Raw genomic sequence first — 19,548 nt, 5'->3', positions numbered from 1 at the left:
CTCCATCTGTGGAGGCTGAAGCTGAGTCACGGGTAGGATGCCACTCTGGGGCCAGCAGGTCCTGTGGTACTCAGTAGCACCATTTCAGAGCTTTCCCTGGCTTTCTCCATCAGCTGAAGACCATTATTAAATTTGAATTTTCTTTTCTTGGTTGTTTTCATCATACAGACAGTTTTTACATTTCTTTGTTAACATTGTTTTGCATTTTTGAAAAATCAGGGGTAGCGCTGTTTTATAAATTAGTTTCTACAAATTATTTGATATTCAGCAGCATTATAAGAAGAGCCTTAGAGTTTCAGAAAAGGTGGCTAAAAGAACTGGATTTTAAAGAATTCAAACAGGATTTGTAAGCTTTCTGCTAAAATAGGTAGAAATATAGAGATCTGCATTAGTAGTGACCAAGTGTGACTCAGTGGAGTGACTTGTTTATGGAAGGTCCAACTAATTCTGTAATTGTAGGGTTAAGGGGAAGAGGATTTTATTCTCGTGTGGAGGGCTGCCTCATGGCTCAGCTCTTGTTAGAGATCAGCGTTGTTTGTGCTTTGCATCTCACTGAGAGACGTGGTAGTGCTATAGTAAAGAGTGCAGGCTTGGGAGGTAGACCTCATGGTTCCAGATCTGGACTCAGCCATTTACTACCTGTCTTAACTTGTGCAAGTTATTTAACTTCTTTATGCTTTACATTTTTCATTTGTAAAATTGGGATGATAATAGTACCTACCTCATAGGATTTTTGTGAGGATTAAATAAGTTGGGAATTTTTAGGCCCTAAAAGTAGGGCTGGCACATTCTAAGGGCTTAATAAATGACAGTTGTTGTTATTACTTTGTGTTTATTCTGCTTTTTACTATGTTATTGATTCTTAGGATGACTTACGAAAGGAGGACTTCAGTAGCATGAGTGCTCAGTTGTTATACAAAATGATCAAATCCAAGACGGAGTACCCATTACATAAAGCCATCAAAGTGGAAAGAGAAGATGTAGTCTTCCTTTATCTGATTGAAATGGATTCACAGGTACTAGAGCTGCTTTTTCCATTTTTCATATCTGTTCCCCAAACTATAATGCACTTGTTTTTCTTCTGTGATGCTCCTTACTCCCTTCTTAACCATCACTGGCACAGTCTTTAATGTACATATTTCTACTAATAGTTTGTTCCAGGCAGTCTGGGGTTTTTCTGCTATGCTTCTCAAAATTCTCCAGCCTCAGCCTATTGCCCAATTTCAAAGCCGCTTACGAGTTTTTAGGCAGTTGTTAACAGTAGTATCCACCTTCCAGGTGTCAAAATCTGTATTATTAGTTTTCTTTTACTGCTATAATAAAGTGCCACAAACTTAGTGGTTTAAAACAACACAAATTTGTTACCTGACAGTTTTGTGGGTAAGTCCAGTAAAGGTCTCACTGGACTAAAAGTGTTTGCAGGCTGTGCTCCTTTCCAAAAGCTCTCGGTGAGAATCTATTTCTTGCTCTTCAGGGTTTTGGGTAGGATTCAGTTTCTTGCCATTATAGGATTGAGGTCCCTGTTTTCTTACTGGCTGTCAGCTGAGGGCCAGCTTCCAGATTCTAGAGGCCACATTCCTTAGCTCATGACCCCTGCGTTCATCTTCAGAGCCAGCAGTGGTGGGTCAGGTCCTTCTCACGTCTCTCCTCTCTGATCTGCTCTTCTCTTTCACTTTTTAAGGACTCATGTGAATAGATAGATTGGGCCTCCTGGATAATCCAGGATACTCTCCCCATCTCAAAGTTCTTAACCTTTATCACATCTCCAATGTACCTTTTGCCCGTATAAGGTGACATATTCACAGGTTCTGGGGAGCAGAACATGGACATTTTAGGGGGGCTGTTACTCTGCCTACCACACTGCCTTAAAAGAAATTCAGTTGCTCTTGACAGATGGGAGTGAAATATGTTTTATCCTGGGTATCCAGTATGTGAGGGGGAGGGAACATTAAACTGCTAGGAGGAATGAGATAGTTAAGCCACGGCCTTTCATGAAAACGTTTACTGTGGAGCTCTCTGAACCTCTGCTTTGGTACCTGTGCTCTTCAGCACTCTGTCTCCATTTCCCTCGTGGTCCTTACATTGTCTGCCATGTTTTTTACATTTGTTCTGTGATCCCCATTAATTCTGTGCCCCCTGAAAGCATGTGCCCTGAGGAGGCCTGATAGACATTTGTGAATGAAGTTGAATTTGTGGAATAAGTAATACAAATTTGACATTTGTATGAGATGATATTTAAGGGTCAAGGTGGAAGACTTTAAAATAGGTTGTATTCTCTACTGATTGGGTGCTAATTTACAAACTTTTCTGTGTAGCTCCCTGGAAAGCTGAATGAAGTGGATCATAATGGAGATCTTGCATTAGATCTTGCCCTTTCACGACAACTAGAGAGTATTGCCACGACGCTGGTTAGTCACAAAGCTGATGTGGACATGGTAGACAAGAATGGTTGGAGCTTGTTACATAAAGGAATCCAAAGAGGTAGGAAGAAATGTATTTTAAATTTTTCTCTGCAGGCAATTTTATTTTTATCCAAGTAATTTTTGAAGACTCTCTGACTCTGTTCCAAGAATTCCCAAAGGCTTGAGTCTATATTCACAGGCTACCTGATTTAGAATTTGTGATCACTGGGTCAGAGGAAGAACAAAGAGCTATGCCCATGCTTTGTTAGTTTGACTGTTCATAGTACCAACAGGGCCCTAGGAAGAAAGGCTAAAAAGACAGTACTTTGTGAAGAAGTACCTTTCACTTTTAAGCAGTTAATACATTTGTTTGGGCCAGGCGCGGTGGCTCACATCTGTAATCCTAGTACTCTGGGGGGCTGAGGTGAGAGGATCACTTGAGGTTAGGAGTTTGAGAGCAGCCTCAGCAAGAGTGAGAGAACCCATCTATACTACAAATAGAAAGAAATTAGCTGGACAACTAAAAAATAGAAAAATTAGCCGGGCATAGTGGCACACGCCTGTAGTCCCAGCTACTCAGGAGGCTGAGGCAGGAGGATTGCTTGAGCCCAGGAATTTGAGGTTGCTGTGAGCTAGGCTGACGCCACAGCACTCTAGCCTGGGTGACAGAGCAAGATTCTGTTTGAAAAAAAAAAGCTTCCTTTTTCAATAGATCATGCTCTGGGAATTGTGCTAGGAAGACTTTACTTTTGTATCCTAGCATGGATACAAGGAAGATATCAAAACCACAAATGTTTAAAGTATTCTTGGATTCAGGTTCGTAACTTCTATCATGGCAAAGTGATAAAGTTTCATTTTGTTCTAGGAAAACTATTGAAATTGTAGTTATATTTTGAGTACATTGTGGTTTTTTTGGGTTTTTTTTTTTTTTTTTTGAGACAGAGTCTCACTTTCTTGCCCAGGCTAGAGTGAGTGCTGTGGCGTCAGCCTGGCTCACAGCAACCTCAATCTCCTGGGCTTAAGCGATCCTCCTGTCTCAGCCTCCTGAGTAGCTGGGACTACAGGCATGCACCACCATGTCCGGCTAAATTTTTGTATATATATTTTTAGTTGGTCAATTAATTTCTTTCTATTTTTGGTAGAGATGGGGTCTTGCTCAGGCTGGTTTCGAACTCCTGACCTTGAGCAATCCACCCCCCTTGGCCTCCCAGAGTGCTAGGATTACAGGCGTGAGCCATCGTTCCTGGCCTGAGTACATTGTTAGTGGTGGGAAAAACATGGAAATGGTAGAATTAAGATCAAAACATTTTGATCTTAATGAATTAACTTTTCAAAGGGAAAAAACATGCTGGTTTTCCATTTTGTTTTTCCCATGACCTTATTATTTCATAAGTCCCAAAGGGATCCTGGCTGACTCTGCTTTGCAATGATCACTTTTGACGGAGTGAGAGTCTGTGTAGAGGTAGAGTGTGAAATGAAAGCATTCAAAAATGTCAAGTCTTAATTTATTAGAGGGATGGTGGACTTGATTGAAGTACTTTGCCATAGCCACTCTTTTGTTATTTACATTACAAAGAAAGAATATACTGGTTTTACCACTTATAATCATGTATATTTTCCCTTTTGATTATGCATTCTTATACTGTTATTGCCTGTGCTACAATTTTGCCCTTAACAAGTTGCTCCTAGTTGGTGGAATGTAGTTACTTCAAGACGTTGTCTTGTTCCAGCTGTGGCTTTGCTGTTTTTGGGCAGAGGTTTTAATATAAATATCCTTCTAAGCCATGTGTTAGAGTGTTGAGCTTGCTGGCTGGTAGAGAGGAAAATTTTGCTCATCAATGGGTAGGAAATCCTTAGAGTATGTTAGTGTCAACAGCAGACGCATTTTTCCCAAGCACCACTCTGCACTGTGCAAAGCCTTCGGGTGTGTGTTCAGTGGGGAAAATTCCACCACATAGGGAATTATTCCTTCCCACATTGTTTAGTGTCTGTGATGTTTATTTTGGAAACATACACTTGTTACCAAAAAAACAATCTGAGAATTATGTTTCTTTCCTCTCAGGGACTTCCATTCTTATGTTTGATGAAAAAACATCTTTGATGAGTTATTAAATATTTTGGTGATTGCTTAGTTACAAGAATTGCCAAGAACTGGTGATACATTTTAATGCTTATTTTCAGATGATTTAATCTTCCACTCAGTTTATCGATTGTCTGCAAGCATATGGATTATAGTGTGGGTATAATAAACTTGGTTGTTGCTAACTTAGAGAGTGTTGCATGATGTGGTGCATGGAACACTGGCTGTGGAGCTTAGATGTAGCAAGGTTTGAATCCTGGCTCATCCATTTACTCTGTGGCCTTGGACAAGTCACTTGACCACTCTGCTGCTTTTCCTTATCTATAAAGTGGGAACCATTTCTGCTTTACTGGTTTGTTGTAGGAATACAAGACAGTGTTAGTAGTAAATCTAGCACAGTGTCCCAGTTGAGTGGTAGGGTCAACCCAGTGGTTCTTACCTTGCATTGGAAGGTCATGGGTCATAACAGAACCAATTCCTGTAGGAATTTTTTTTCACTTTTCTTCCTTCAACTTGAGCTGTCAGTGTGTTGACCTGCAGAAATGATTAAATTGAGTAATATACTAAAATTTAACTGTTAATTTATTTTAAGTTCATTAAAATATGAATGAAGGTCTTTAATATGTGAGATTTAGGTCTAGGTCTGGGCACATGTTAGAATCTATAAACAGAATAGTCAGTGATTATCTTAATAACCAAGTACACTGGTTAGTTTGTCTAAGAATGAAATAGCCAGTGTCTGTGGGGAGTCCACAAGAGACACTCATATGGCCAGAGAGATGCTATCTCTTTTGATGAGCCTGATCTGGACAAGAAGATGAATCCTTGCTTTTTTTTTTGAGACAGAGTCTCACTCTGTTGCTTGGGCTAGAGTGCTGTGGTGTCAGCCTAGCTCACAGCAATCTCAAACTCCCAGGGTCAAGCAATCCTTCTGCCTCAGCCTCCCAAGTAGCTGGGACTACAGGCTTATGCCACCATGCACGGCTAATTTTTTCTATATATTTTTAGTTGGCCAATTTCTATTTGTAGTAGAGACAGGGTCTCGCTCTTGCTCAGGCTGGTTTCGAACTCCTGACCTTGAGCGATCCGCCCACCCCGGCCTCCCAGAGTGCTAGGATTACAGGCGTGAGCCACCGCGCCCGGCCAATCCTTGCTTTTTAAAAAATGTAGATCCTCCTATACTTTTTACCTTAATAACCAACATCGATCAGTGGGTCTTTTAAACAGGATCCTCCAGTTCAGTTATTTGTAGTAAATTTTAAAAAGATGCCACTAAACTAGAGCAACATGAAATACAGTTGTTATTAATGGAATAATGAACGTTACTGGCTATTCCATGAATAGAACTTTTGTCAGGAAGCTACATTGAAAGAAAAATTGTGTGTGGACTTTTTTTTGTTGTTTGTTTGTTTTATTTAGTGTTAACTTTTTTGTTAGGAATATTTTTATGAGGACAGATTGTTAGAGTAGTGCCTCATTTACCTGGCAGAGTCGGTGAATAAAGTGATAAAGTGACTGAAACCTTTAAACACCAGTTTTTATTTTAACTTTTTTTTTTTTTTTTTTTTTGAGACAGAGTCTCACTTTGTTGCCCAGGCTAGAGTGAGTGCCGTGGCGTCAGCCTAGCTCACAGCAACCTCAAACTCCTGGGCTCAAGCGATCCTCCTGCCTCAGCCTCCCAAGTAGCTGGGACTACAGGCATGCGCCACCATGCCCGGCTAATTTTTTGTATATACTAGTTGGCCAATTAATTTCTTTCTATTTATAGTAGAGACGGGGTCTCGCTCTTGCTCAGGCTGGTTTCGAACGCCTGACCTCGAGCAATCCGCCCGCCTCGGCCTCCCAGAGAGCTAGGATTACAGGCGTGAGCCACCGCGCCCGGCCTATTTTAACTTTTTGATGGAAATCTTTCTAAAATATATTATGCATTTTCTTACTGACAGAAACCTTATAAATGGTGCTTTTGGCATTTTCTCTTCCTTCCCTTTATTCTGCTCTTTTGATGCAAATTGTCATCTTTTTTTAGTTTATATACTCTCTGGGCCAACTTTCTTTTAATATGAAACTTCATCAATTTTCAATTTCCAGTAACTTACAAATGGCTTTTTTGTGTGGGGTGTATTGTATTTATGTACATATGTATATATACTTATAAGTAAAAACCCTTTATCTTTGGATCTCATTAATAAAGTAAATCTAATCTGAAATCTGTAATTTTTTAAAGAGGACTTAAGATATTAATTGTTTCTTTTTATTATGCCTTGCACCTGAATCCAACCATTCATAGGTTTTCTTGTAGCTCTACTCTTCCTCCTTTATGGAGTATTGATCAGTTTATCTTCTGTATGTATAGTGTAATATACTTTTTAAATTAACCTATCTTGTTTTAGTTTTACTATATGTTTATTTCTTACTTTGGAGTATATGTCAAGCTTAACGGTAATGAACCCCCCCCCACCGAGTATCTTATATTTTAGACTTTTCATTAATGCTCTTTGTCCTAATAATTGTAAATTTTCTTTCCACTCTCAGAATGTAAGTGGCTTTCTCTAAGATATTTTGTTCTATTGCTAATGTATTTTTTTTTTAATATATGTATTCTTTCCTAGACTGAGTCTTTGTGGGGTTTATTCATGCTACACGTTAGGGCCCTACTATGTATATGTATTATATAAAGGGATAGCAAAGGCCTGACTCAGCCTTGCCCCCAGTATGCATCTTACCCGTTGCTTTCAGTGCTTTGCTGACATCCTATTGTGAAGAAATCTATGCTTTGGCCCTTTGCACCTGATATTGGGAAAGATTATACCCTTCTTCATCCCCCATTTCTTACCCCACTCCCTGCCCCCCAAATGGGAGCAGAAGTATGAAAATATTTCAGGAGAGGGGGCTGGTTGGAGAAGTCTTAAGTTACCTGCAGTCGTAATTGATTCAAATTAGAGCCAGCCTGTTTTAAGTCAATAGTGGATTCAGCAAAAAAAAACAAACAAACCTAGACATGGGCCAGAGCATCTTAGGGGCCAGTCAGTATCTGAGGTTGTCTAGCTGCTCCAATGTGAGAGCTCATGTTCTCTAGCAGGATGGTCCCTTGGAGGAAAGTATAGAGCAGATGGGAAGTGTTGAAAGCCAGATGATTTTGAAATTCCATGTTCACTGAGGACCAGATGAAACCCATATATTCAAATGAAAATAAGTATAGGAATACAGAGAACAGATTGAAAGAGCTTTTTGCCACTCCTGAAACCCCATTTTAAGATGCTCAGACTGTGGAATGTAGTTGAAGAAGATGAAATGATATTGTAAGATATAAAAGAAAACTTCTTATAAATGACTTTGTGAGAGAGAAAATCATAATCTAGAAGTTGTGATTCAGCTGGGTACCGTCACTCATACCTGTAATCCCAGCACTTTGGGAGACCAAGGTGGGAAGGATGGCTGAGTCCAGGAGTTAGAGACCAGCCTGGGCAACATAGTGAGACCCTGCCTCTGTAGAAATGCTTAAAAAAAAAAACTAGCCAGGTGTGGTGGTACAACCCTTTAGTACCAGCTGCTTGGGAGGACACTTGAGCCTAGGAGTTGGAGGCTTCAGTAAGCTATGATCAAGCTATTGGACTCCAGCCTGAGCAACAGAATGAGTGAGACTTCATATCTTAAATAAAAAAGAGGAAGAAGGTGTGATTCAAAGGTATCTGCATTCACAATTCAAACAGAATTAGAAACAGATCAAAGTGTCCTGATTCAAAGACAAAAGCATATCAACTATGAAAAGAACGCAATTGCCTATAATCAGTATATTAATATTAAAGAAGTTTCAAGTCACCTTCAACAACCGGGCATTCACCCTAAGACCACCAACACATTTAAAGAAGTACAGTCAGTGATCATGGGAACAACAAATCAGACTCCGGGAGGTTGTTCTGTATCTCGAGGATCCTCCAGCTGAAGAAGGATGTGATTTGCAAGAAATTCATCCTTGTAGACTTTGGGGAAGTGGAAACCAAATCTGCAGAAAGTACCTCTGAATCTCAGATGAGCTCTTGGATAACTTAGATGTGACACTCATCAGAGTTACATATGTGGGCTGTTAAGTTGAGGATGAGTTTGATTTGGAAGCTGTTAACTGAACCTTTGAAAGACTTTCTGGGTATGAGCAAATTGGTGCCACCTGGAGGCCACTGAGAGAAACAGGTGCTCCCACCAGCTAGGTGGAGTGCCTGAAATGTTCACAGTGGTCCCCAACCTTATTGGCACCACGGACTGGTTTCATGGAAGACAATTTTTCCATAGGTTGGGGGTGGTAAGTTAGGGTGGGGGGTGGTTTCGGGATGATTCAAGCACATTACATTTATTGTGTAGTCAAACCTCTGTGCTAATGATAATCTGTATTTGCAGCTGCTCCCCAGAGCTAGCATCACCACCTCAGCTCCACCTAAGACCATCAGGTATTAGATTCTCATAAGGAGCCACAACCTAGATCCTTGGTATTCGCAGTTTACTGTAGGGTTTGTGGTCCTGTGAGAATCTAATGCCATTGCTGTTCTGACAGGAGGCGGAGTCAGGCTGTGACGTGAGATTTCTCACAAGTATTTTTAACATTAAATGGCCTCTTGTCAGATTTCTTAGTTCTGAATTTAAACATGTATTTGTGGAACCAATCTAGAGTTAGCTTCACTTTACTGGTATATGAAAAAATATTTTCATAAATGTATATCTTTATTTTATTTTATTTATTTATTTTTTTGAGATAGAGTCTCGCTTTGTTGCCCAGGCTAGAGTGAGTGCCGTGGTGTCAGCCTAGCTCACAGCAACCTCAAACTGCTGGGCTCAAGCAATCCTACTGCCTCAGCCTCCCAAGTAGCTGGGACTATAGGCATACGCCACCATGCTTAGCTAATTTTTTCTATATATATTAGTTGACCAATTAATTTCTTTCTATTTTTAGTAGAGACGGGGTCTCGCTCTTGCTCAGGCTGGTTTCAAGCTCCTGACCTCGAGCAATCCGCCTGCCTCGGCCTCCCAGAGTGCTAGGATTCCAGGTGTAAGCCACCGTGCCCGGCCCATAAATGTATATCTTTAATATCTTAAACTTAATTCTTGGTCTTTGTCAACATATCAAGGTAATTTTTCTCCTCATCTAGAGCATGAATAGTCAACGATGGTAAATTGAGCTGTTAAAAGTAATGAATTTGGCCGGGTGAGGTGGCTCACGTCTGTAATCCTAGCACTCTGGGAGGCTGAGGGGGGCGGATTGCTCGAGTTCAGGAGTTCAAAACCAGCCTGAGCAAGAGCAAGACCCTGTCTCTACTATAAATAGAAGGAAATTAATTGGCCAACTAATATATATAGGAAAAATTAGCCGTGCATGGTGGCACATGCCTGTAGTCCCAGCTACTCAGGAGGCTGAGGCAGCAGGATTGCTTGAGCCCAGGAGTTTGAGGTTGCTGTGAGCTAGGCTGACTCCACAGCACTCACTGTAGCCTGGGCAACAAAGTGAGACTCTGTCTCTAAATAAATAAATAAATAAACAAAGTGAGACTCTGTCTCTAAACAAACAAACAAACAAACTCTGTCTCTAAATAAGTAAATAAACAAACAAAGTGATACTCTGTCTCTAAACAAACAAACAAACAAACAAACAAACAACTAACTAACTAACTGGGAGCCCGAGCTGGGTGGATTGCTCAAGGTCAAGAGTTTGAAACCAGCCTGAGTAAGAGTGAGACCCTGTCTATATTAAAAATAGAAAGAAATTAATTGGCCAACTAAAAATACATAGAAAAAAAAGGTAATGAATTTTATATAAGTTACTCAGTTTTAGTTTGATATTTGTAAATAGCCCTCGGTAGACTCTTCTACCTATAATATGCTAAGAGTTAAAGGCAATGGAAGAGTTTAGAAAAATATTTTGTGTTTATGACCAGTGTTTTTCCCATGTAAAATTTTGGTAAATAGTAATGTGTACAGATTCTCTGTTCAGATATTTACCTGTAAACTTCTTCTTGTTATATTTATATGTGATGAGATTGCAAAACTAAAAAGAAAAGTGACTTTATAATAAATAAATCAGACATATGCTTACTCTGAACAGGAAATTGTATGTAAATGCAGCAGATTAAGGGTAAGTGTTGCTTTGGTACAAGCTGTCGGGAAGAGAGATAAATTGTCTTGGAGAGGAATCCTAGAAAGCCTTCGAAGGTATGAAGCCTAGTATTCTTAAACTCGAAAGAGATGCTGAGCTGCGGGGGTAGGACAGATGATAACAGGCAATCAAAAATTGAACAAAACCTTTTGACTTAGAACATGTAACTGGATGATGAGTTTCCACTTACAGATGTTCCAAGAAGTTCCTTCAGCCACATCCAGTTGTTTCTCTTTTTTGTCTGCATTTATTGGCTGCTGCCTTTTGAGAAAGCACTGGCCAGAATAGCTTGTCCTGTGTGTTGTCACGTTACTCTTTCTTCTGTTATTTCTTTTCAAGGAGATCTCTTTGCTGCCACTTTCCTCATTAAGAATGGGGCTTTGGTCAATGCTGCTACGTTGGGTGCCCAGGAGACACCATTGCACCTTGTGGCATTGTACAGTTCAAAGAAACATTCAGCAGATGTGATGTCTGAGATGGCACAGATTGCAGAGGCCCTCTTGCAGGCTGGTGCCAACCCAAACATGCAGGACAGCAAGGGCAGGTAAGTTGGGGAACAGGTAGATCAAGGCACACCCTTAGCACTATTCCCAGAAGGTTATTTTATGGTAGCACATAATTGATATACAGAGACTTAATATTCTTTACTTTGGCATTATTCAGTCCGGTTTTTATTGAGGTTCCAAATGTTGATTTATAGTAGTAGTGTCACCGCTAAGGTTAGAGGCGTTTGGGGAAAACATTTCCATCCTGGGTAGCTGAAGTCTTTGAATTTCTAAGCAATTTCTGTCCTCTTCATATTGGAAGGAATGAGAGTGGTCATCTAAACCAGCTTCTCCAAGAGAAACTTCTTCCAGCATTTCTTAGAGTTACTTGGATAATTTGAAGAATAGGAGCATATTAACTCCATGTAATCTGTTTTATTAATATTTCTGTGGGGTCTAATTGTTAGAACATTCTCTATATTAAGCCTAATTTTACCTTCTTTTATATAATTGTTTTTTATTGATACATAATAAATGTACACATTTTCAGAGTCAATTACACCTTATATACTTCCACTTTAGATAGCTCTGCACAGCTTGATCTGCACAGCTTGCTATCTTTTTTTTTTTGGTGAGACAGGGTTTCGTTCTGTCACCTAGGCTAGAGTGCAGTGGCACAATTGTAGCTCACTTTAGCCTTGAGCTCTTGGGCAAAAGCAATCCTTCTGCCTCAGCTTACCAAGTAGCTGGGACTACAAGTGTGCCCCACCCATACCCCACCAGGCCCACCTAATTATTTTATGTTTTGTAGAGACAGTGTCTTGCTGTGTTGCCCAGGTCTCAAATTCCTGGCCTCAAATGACCCTCTCACCTCAGCCTTCCAAAGTGCTGGGATTACAGGTGTGAGCCCTGGTGCCTGGTTTTGCTATCTTCTTTCATAGCACAGCCCTTCAAATTTGTCAGTATTTACTGTGTTCCTTTTGTCCCTTCTCAGAAATATTTAGTTGAGGACTCCTTGTACTTTAGACGAGATCGGGCGCATTCAGGGCGGTATGGCCGTAGACTTCCTTGTACTTTAGAATCTAAGAAAAGGCTGCTTGTCTTTGAGACAGTGGCATGGGAGGCCCTGAAGGGCAGTTAAGCCACCTGAGTCACCAACCACAGTTGGAACCCACTTGTCATCATAGCAGCTCAATATTTTATGTCTTTGAAAACCCCCTCCAAAAATAAAAGATTTCTGGGAAGTTTGGTTGTCAGAATAGGAAAATGGATTTGTGTGATGGGTAAAGTACTTAAATAAGATGTATCTCTTCTTTTTCCCCCTTGTTGATTCTGTGATTTTTTTTTTTCTCTAACTCAGTAAACTTGTAGTCTCTGTCTGAGACAGATGCTGGCCTGAGTGGCCCGGTGCTCTGCAGAGGCAGTCTCCTTTAGGGCACTTGGGTGCTAGGTAAAAGCAGTAAGGAGAGTTAAATGCCACTTTTATCAGTTATTTCCTGTTGCTACTCTGAGTGTTTTTAAGTATAAAAGAAAATGATGAAGAAGAAGAAAGTTTCTTTTCAGAATTGGTGGAGAATAGGTAAGGGAAAATATGCATACCTATGGTAGAAACTCCTGTTTTCAAAAAAATTAGTATATATGAATTCAGTAAGGAGTCATCATTATTGAATTGGGGAGTATTTTAGATATTTTCCTTTCACTGATTCTTGTTGTTTTTGGTCACTGAATAAATGGTAACATATAGGTAAGTCCATTTTCATGTTTTGATACTTGGCCATGGTTGTAGAAAAGTGTTCTTTATAAAAATGTGGAGTTTGCCTGGCATGGTGGCTCACACCTGTAATCCCAGCACTTTGGAAGCTGAGGCACTAGGAATGTTTGAAGCCATGAAGGAGTTGTTCAAGACCAGCCTGGGAAACATAGCGAGACCCCGTTTCTACAAAGAACAAAATTTAGCTGGGCTTAGTGATGTTCTCTTGTAGTCCCACTTTCTCTGGAGGCTGAGCAGGAGGATCACTTGTGCCCAGGAGTTTGAGGTTGCAGTGAGGTGTAATGACTCCACTTTACTCTAGCTTGGGCCATAGAGTAAGACCCTGTCTCAAAAAAATAAAAATAAAAGCAAAAAGAAAGAAATGGTGAGATTTCTTGTAGATGGTGATTCTGCCTAGGATTCTATTTAAGAGTTGCCTTCTACTGTGAGTAGTCCTGAACTGGATCTGTCCTGAACTGACACCTCTTTTTATCCTGCAGGACTCCTTTACACTTGTCTATCATGGCCAGGAACGAATATGTGTTCAATCAGCTGCTGCAGTGTAAACAGTACGTAGAAAGACATGGAGAAATGAAAAAACAGTTATGGGCGGGGGGGGGGGCTTTTAAAATGTCTTTTAATGTTATAAATTTTAGTAAGCAAAAGTAAAATAAAAATTTGCAATCAAAAAAGTATAAAGAAAAAGAATGAAGCCATTGGCAGTACGGAGTGTCTAAAGAAGATTGTATTTTCTGTTCATATTACCTCCTTATTTCAGATTAGATTTAGAACTAAAAGACCATGAGGGCAGCACAGCTCTGTGGCTTGCAGTGCAGTACATCACTGTGTCTTCTGACCAGTCTGTGAACCCCTTCGAAGACCTCCCTGTGGTAAACGGGACTTCATTTGATGAAAACAGCTTTGCAGCCAGACTCATTCAGCGTGGCAGCAACACGGATGCACCTGACGCCATGACAGGTATAGCATGATAAATACTACGAGATGATGCCGAGTCTGCAGGCTCCATGAAATGCTGTGTAATTGTTTTTACCAAATGTTTAGAAACTGATTAGCATACTATATTGTAAGAATTATTTTATACCTACTTTTTTTTTTTTAAACACATGTACTCCATGTGAGATTTAATAAAATTACAGTCATGCAATGCTTACTGACCAGGATGTGTTCTGAGAAATGCATCATTAGGCAATTTTGTCATTTGCAAACATGATAGTGTGTACTTACCCAAACCTAAATGGTATAGCCTACTTACCACACAACTAGCTTATATGATATAGCCTATTGCTCCTAGCATACAAACCTGTACAGCATGTTATCATACTGAATATTGTAGGCAGCTGTAACGTAATGGTAATAATTTGTGTATTTAAATATAGAAAAGGAACAGGAAAAATAGAGTATTATAATCTTACCAGACAACTGTCATCTATGTGGTCCATTTGTTACACAGCACATGACTGTAGTAATTTTTACTGCTTCATCAAGGACTATCTTAAGTGAAACTGGCTTTTTATTTTTTATTTTAAATTAAAAAAAAATTTTTTGAGACAGCATCTTGCTCTATTGCTGGGGCTAGAGTGCAGTGGCGTCGTGGTATTTCACTGCAACCTCAAAATCCTGGGCTCAAATAATCCTCCTGCCTCAGCCTCCTGACTAGCTAGGACTACAGGAGGACACCACTATGCTCAGCTAATTTGTTTTGTTTGTTTGTTTATTTATTTTTTTGAGACAGAGTCTCACTCTGTTGCCCAGGCTACAGTGCTGTGGCATCAGCCTATCTCACAGAAACCTCAAACTCCTGGGCTCAGGTGATCCTCCTGCCTCAGCCTCCTGAGTAGCTGGGACTACGGGCATGTGCCACCATGCCTGGCTAATTTTTTCTATATATTTTTAGTTGGCCAATTAATTTCTTTCTATTTATAGTAGAGATGGGGGTCTCACTCTTGCTCGGGCTGGTTTCGAGCTCTTGAGCGATACGTCCCCCTTGGCCTCCCAGAGTGCTAGGATTATAGGCGTGAGCCCACCTGGCCTTGTTTTGTTTTTTTGTAGAAGTGGGGTCTCTCTTGCTCTGGCTGGTCTTGAACTCCTGGCCTCAAGTGATCCTCCTTTTTTGGCCTCCCAAATTTTTTTTTTAAACTGGGAGTGTATAGTGGTTAAGAATACAGTGACTACTAATATATTTTGGTGCCCCTGCATCCATTTGTGTTAAGACTCTCTAATTTGACCCATGATTGCTTTTGCACTATCAGTGCAAAACATCAACATAGTGGCGGAAGAAAACAAGTAGTAATATTATGAAAACTATTTTTGACCTTATGGACACCCTGGAAGACTCCCAGGAACCCACAGGAATCCATAGACCATATATGGAGAACACTTTTTTTTTTTTTTTTTTTTTTTTTTTCCTGCCATTTCTTTATGGGAGATGGAGAACACTTTTAATGTATTTCCTTGATATTACTCAATAAAATATAAGGATATTTTAAGGAGAGGGATTCCATATAATTAAGTATCGAGTACTAGCAATGTATATAGCATGAGTAGGTACCACTGACAAGAAGAGTTAACACACACACAAAAAAAGATGGATATGAAACAGCCCCTTCCCTAAAAAAGTTAATAATTTACTTTAAAGGTCAAATGAAATCACCAGTCTAGATGATATAAAAGCTAAAAGCAGTAGTACTACAGGATAAGGAGTACGGGAAGAATTAATAAGCATTTTAGACTGAAGAGCTCCAGAAATGAGATTATTACTAAATTGCTTTTAATTTACAAATATATGTTGGTTATTGGCTCTAATTTTATTGATTTCTAATATAATCTCAGAGTATGACATGTAAGAGATTGGTTCTTTGATATTAAGACTTGAATTTTAGATTCTTACAAAACTAGTTTTTATAAAAGTCTGACATGTACATGAAAAGAATGTGCACTCTTTAATTGTGGGATGCAGTATTCGTTATCTGTGTGCATTAAATCAATCTTGTTTATTCTGTTTAAATCTTACACATCTTTATTAGCTTTTTCTTTCTTTTTTTTTTTTTTGAGACAGAGTCTCGCTTTGTTGCCCAGGCTAGAGTGAGTGCTGTGGCGTCAGCCTAGCTCACAGCAACCTCAAACTCCTGGGCTCAAGTGATCCTGCTGCCTCAGCCCCGCGAGTAGCTGAGACTACAGGCATGCACCACCATGCCCGGCTAATTTTTTCTATATATATTAGTTGGCCAATTAATTTCTTGGGGTCTTGCTCTTGGTCAGGCTGGTTTAGAACTCCTGACCTTGAGCAATTCTCCCACCTTGGCCTCCCAGGGAGCTAGGATTACAGGCGTGAGCCACTGCGCCCGGGCCCCTTATTAACTTTAGAACTGCTTAATCTGTCAGTTTCTGATACTAAAAGTTTTCACCAATTATAGATTTGTCCATTTTTCTTGCTAGTTCTGTTAGTTTACAGTATATACTTTCAGTTTTAATTGTTAAATATATACAGGCTCAGGATTGTTATTTTTTCCTGTTGACTTGTTCTTTTTCATTTTATATCTAATAATCTTAGTCCACTGGTTTTTAACAGTTTAGTGATGTTTTAGAAGTCACAGTTTATCTTTGTTCTATTGGGAGCTATGTAATGTAAGTCTTATGTATGTTGGCATGGTTGAAGAAGTAAAAATGAGACTCTTACTGGTAGTCTCTCGATTAGAATGTCCACCAACTAGGGATGGAATCACTTTCTCTGAGGGAAAAGGAGAAAATGGTATGAGAGCAAAGTAGTGTTTTGTCCCATTTCCTCACCGTGTTTTTGGTCCTGTTATTTACTTGGATTTTCAAAAAGCATAGCTGTGGAACATGAGATTTTATGTTCATTTTTGGAAATGGATTTTAAAACACTGAGAAATACTATTCTGGGGCTAAAACCATTTTGAGAGAAAAAGAAGAGAAAATTTTTTTTCTTTCCAAGGTTTTATTTAGAAAAGAGTGACAGTGCTAAGCAAAATATTTCTAAGCCAAGAACAAACATAGTTAGGGCCCTAGGAATAAATCTGAAGTATTTAAGGGGTATTTTCTGGTAGAACTTAAGTTTACAATGTCTTAGAAATGGTCATCTAGTTCAGTGGTTCTCAGCCAGGGACAATTCTCCCTCACCTCCCAGGGCATTTGGGAATATCTGTAGACATTTTGGATTGTCACAACAAGTTCAGAGGTCCTACTGGCATCTGGTGGATAGAAGCCAGGATACTGCTAAACATTGTACGGTGTGGAGCACAGACCCCCACAACAAAGAATTATCCTGTCCAAAATGTCAGTGACACCATTGTTAAGAAACCCTTCTCTGACCCAGCCCCAGGAAAGAGACATGACTTACCTCCTGTCCTATGCAGTCGCTAGTGGGAAACCCAGGAAGAGTGGATATTCCAGCCCAGGGTCTTCTCTAGTCTCTGTGTCCCCGTACAGAGAGTACGGGTGTGGACGTAAATGATACCTAAAAAATACCTGATCTGTGGTGTGGGCTCGCTGGTGGTAAGGTAGTGGGGAAGAGCAGGGTGTTGTGCCCTGTGGAACTTGACCTCATTTTTATGCAAACAGAAGAATGAATATGCCCATTTTCTTCTAGGAAATTGTTTACTACAGCGGGCAGCTGGAGCAGGAAATGAGGCAGCAGCTCTTTTCCTGGCAACCAATGGTGCCCATGTCAACCACAGAAACAAGTGGGTAAGTGTGACAGGGCAGCTAGGGGAAATGGTTTTGGTCTGTGGAAAAAATGGCAGTGGTAGATGTGCAGGAACAAACGGAATAGATTCTTTTTTCCAACTTTTGTCAAAATTATACTTGTATATGGTTTAAAAACTAGAGTGAAACATATTCTTTTATGTATGCTCAAATATTGGTTGACTGATTCATTCAGCAGCCATTTCCTAAGCATTTGTTGTATATAAAGCCCTGGACTTAGTACTTTGGAAAATCTATATTACAAGCTTACAAGGTAGAATGCACAGTGTTCTGGTTAAAAGCGTGGCTTTTGGAGTTGGATGTTGTTACTGGGTTTGCCAGCTTTCCTATTTCCTTCCTATGTGGTCTTAGGCACATTACGTAATGTTTCTGAGCTTAGTGTCCTCATCTGTAAAATGGGGTTAATACTGATTTCATAGGGTGTGGTTAAGATAAAATGATTTATTTAAGTGTTTATTAGCATAATATCTGGGATAATAGATACTAAATGATAGTTATTTTTACTTTATGATTTTCAAACATGGAGGATGTGCTTATCTTTAAGATCACATTTATTTTACAACTACTTTGTGCTAGGAGCTTTAAGGACATTATTATCCATTTTTTTTGAGACAGAGTCTCGCTCTGTTGCCCAGGCTAGAGTGCCGTGGCGTCAGCCTAGCTCACAGCAACCTCAAACTCCTGGGCTCAAGCAATCCTGCTGCCTCAATCTCCCAAGTAGTTGGGACTACAGGCATACACCACCATGCCCGGCTGATTTTTTCTATATATTTTTAATTGTTCAGCTAATTTCTTTCTATTTTTAGTAGAGATGGGGTCTGGCTCTTGCTCAGGCTGGTTTCAAACTCCTGACCTCGGGCAATCCTCCCACCTCGGCCTCCGAGAGTGCTAGGATTACAGGCATGCCCAGCCTATTATTCCTTTAATTCTCACAATGGACCTGAAAGCAGTATATATTGCTAGGATTGAAAAGACCTTCTCTGCATCTATAAATCTCTCATTTCAGGGTAAAAGGTCCTTGAGGTTCAGAGAGGTTTAAGTGGCTTATAAATAATGAAACCAGTATTAAGACTCAGGTACTAGGATGTATAGTTGCACAGTCTTTCAACAGCTCTAGGCAAGGAATTTGGTATCTGAGACATACTAATGTATCTTGGAAGCATAGGAGAGAAGGCAGGGCCATCCTTTCCACCATTAAATCTGTTAATCTGTCTGCACATGGCCTGCTCTCCAGCTAGGATGATGGAGGAATGTCTCTGTGCTCACTAGAGGCTAATTTCTTTTTTGGGGCTGTGCATCTCATTCCCTCTGACCTCAATGACTTTGCTTCTATAGTCATGTGTCTCTGTCTTTCTCTTTCTCCTGCATCATTAGTTTTGTCTACTATTTATTTCTAAGAGCATAGAAACATGCTCTATTATCTCCTAACTTTAAAAAATCCTCCCTTGATCTCACACTGTCTACCAGCTGTTGTTTCTTCTTTGATACCCTTCATAGTAAAACTGGGTAAAACCTAAAATGTAGAAGAGCAGGGGAAACTTGACTTGGAAGCAGGTGAGAGGTACATTGGAGAAGGGCCTGGAATGCTGGTTTAGGTGTTTGGGCTTTATCCTGTGGGAAGAGAAGATCCATAGAAGGGTTTGGGGCAGAAGAGCAGAGTGATCATTTCAGAGTTGAGAAAGCTACCTTGGGATGGCTGGCATGGTAGGTGTGCCATTGAGTCTGCCTGGGCCCAGGTCGGAATCACCTAGACAAGCAACAACCTGTCCTGACCTCTCACGTTAGATTGGGATCCTTAAGGGACAGGTTTCAGAGGAATTGCAAAATTACAGTCAACAGGACATGTATGCTTATGGTGCCCAGAAGTGAGGGCAAGGAAAGTATTAAAACTGCTGTCATGTACCCAGGAAAAGAAAGAGGGAACTAACCAGGAGGATGAACTGGTATGG

General features: G+C 40.1%; 1 protein-coding gene and 1 long non-coding RNA gene across 6 annotated transcripts in view; one reads left to right on the top strand and one right to left on the bottom strand.

The window, feature by feature from the left end:
- LOC142861921 (uncharacterized) overlaps nt 1-17,488 on the bottom strand; it is a 29,872-nt gene extending 12,384 nt beyond the window's left edge. The window contains exons 1-2 of the long non-coding RNA XR_012913035.1: nt 17,235-17,488; nt 4,922-5,016 (exon numbers count right to left, since the gene is read on the bottom strand). This is a non-coding gene — a long non-coding RNA (uncharacterized LOC142861921). The remainder of the gene's footprint in view (nt 1-4,921; nt 5,017-17,234) is intronic.
- The window catches only part of ANKFY1 (ankyrin repeat and FYVE domain containing 1), a 92,281-nt gene that overhangs the window by 50,256 nt on the left and 22,477 nt on the right, over nt 1-19,548 (top strand). For all 5 annotated transcript variants that reach the window (XM_020280924.2, XM_012779192.3, XM_075994228.1 and 2 more), the window contains 6 exons: nt 867-1,016; nt 2,316-2,481; nt 10,961-11,165; nt 13,357-13,425; nt 13,635-13,834; nt 17,484-17,581. In XM_020280924.2, the coding sequence (XP_020136513.2) occupies nt 867-1,016; nt 2,316-2,481; nt 10,961-11,165; nt 13,357-13,425; nt 13,635-13,834; nt 17,484-17,581 (888 nt within the window). The remainder of the gene's footprint in view (nt 1-866; nt 1,017-2,315; nt 2,482-10,960; nt 11,166-13,356; nt 13,426-13,634; nt 13,835-17,483; nt 17,582-19,548) is intronic.

Source organism: Microcebus murinus, chromosome 18 (assembly GCF_040939455.1).
Source record: "Microcebus murinus isolate Inina chromosome 18, M.murinus_Inina_mat1.0, whole genome shotgun sequence".
In the NCBI taxonomy this organism is placed as follows: Eukaryota; Metazoa; Chordata; class Mammalia; order Primates; family Cheirogaleidae; genus Microcebus; species Microcebus murinus.
Note: the sequence above shows the minus strand (reverse complement) of the source record. Positions and strands in the feature narration are given on the sequence as shown.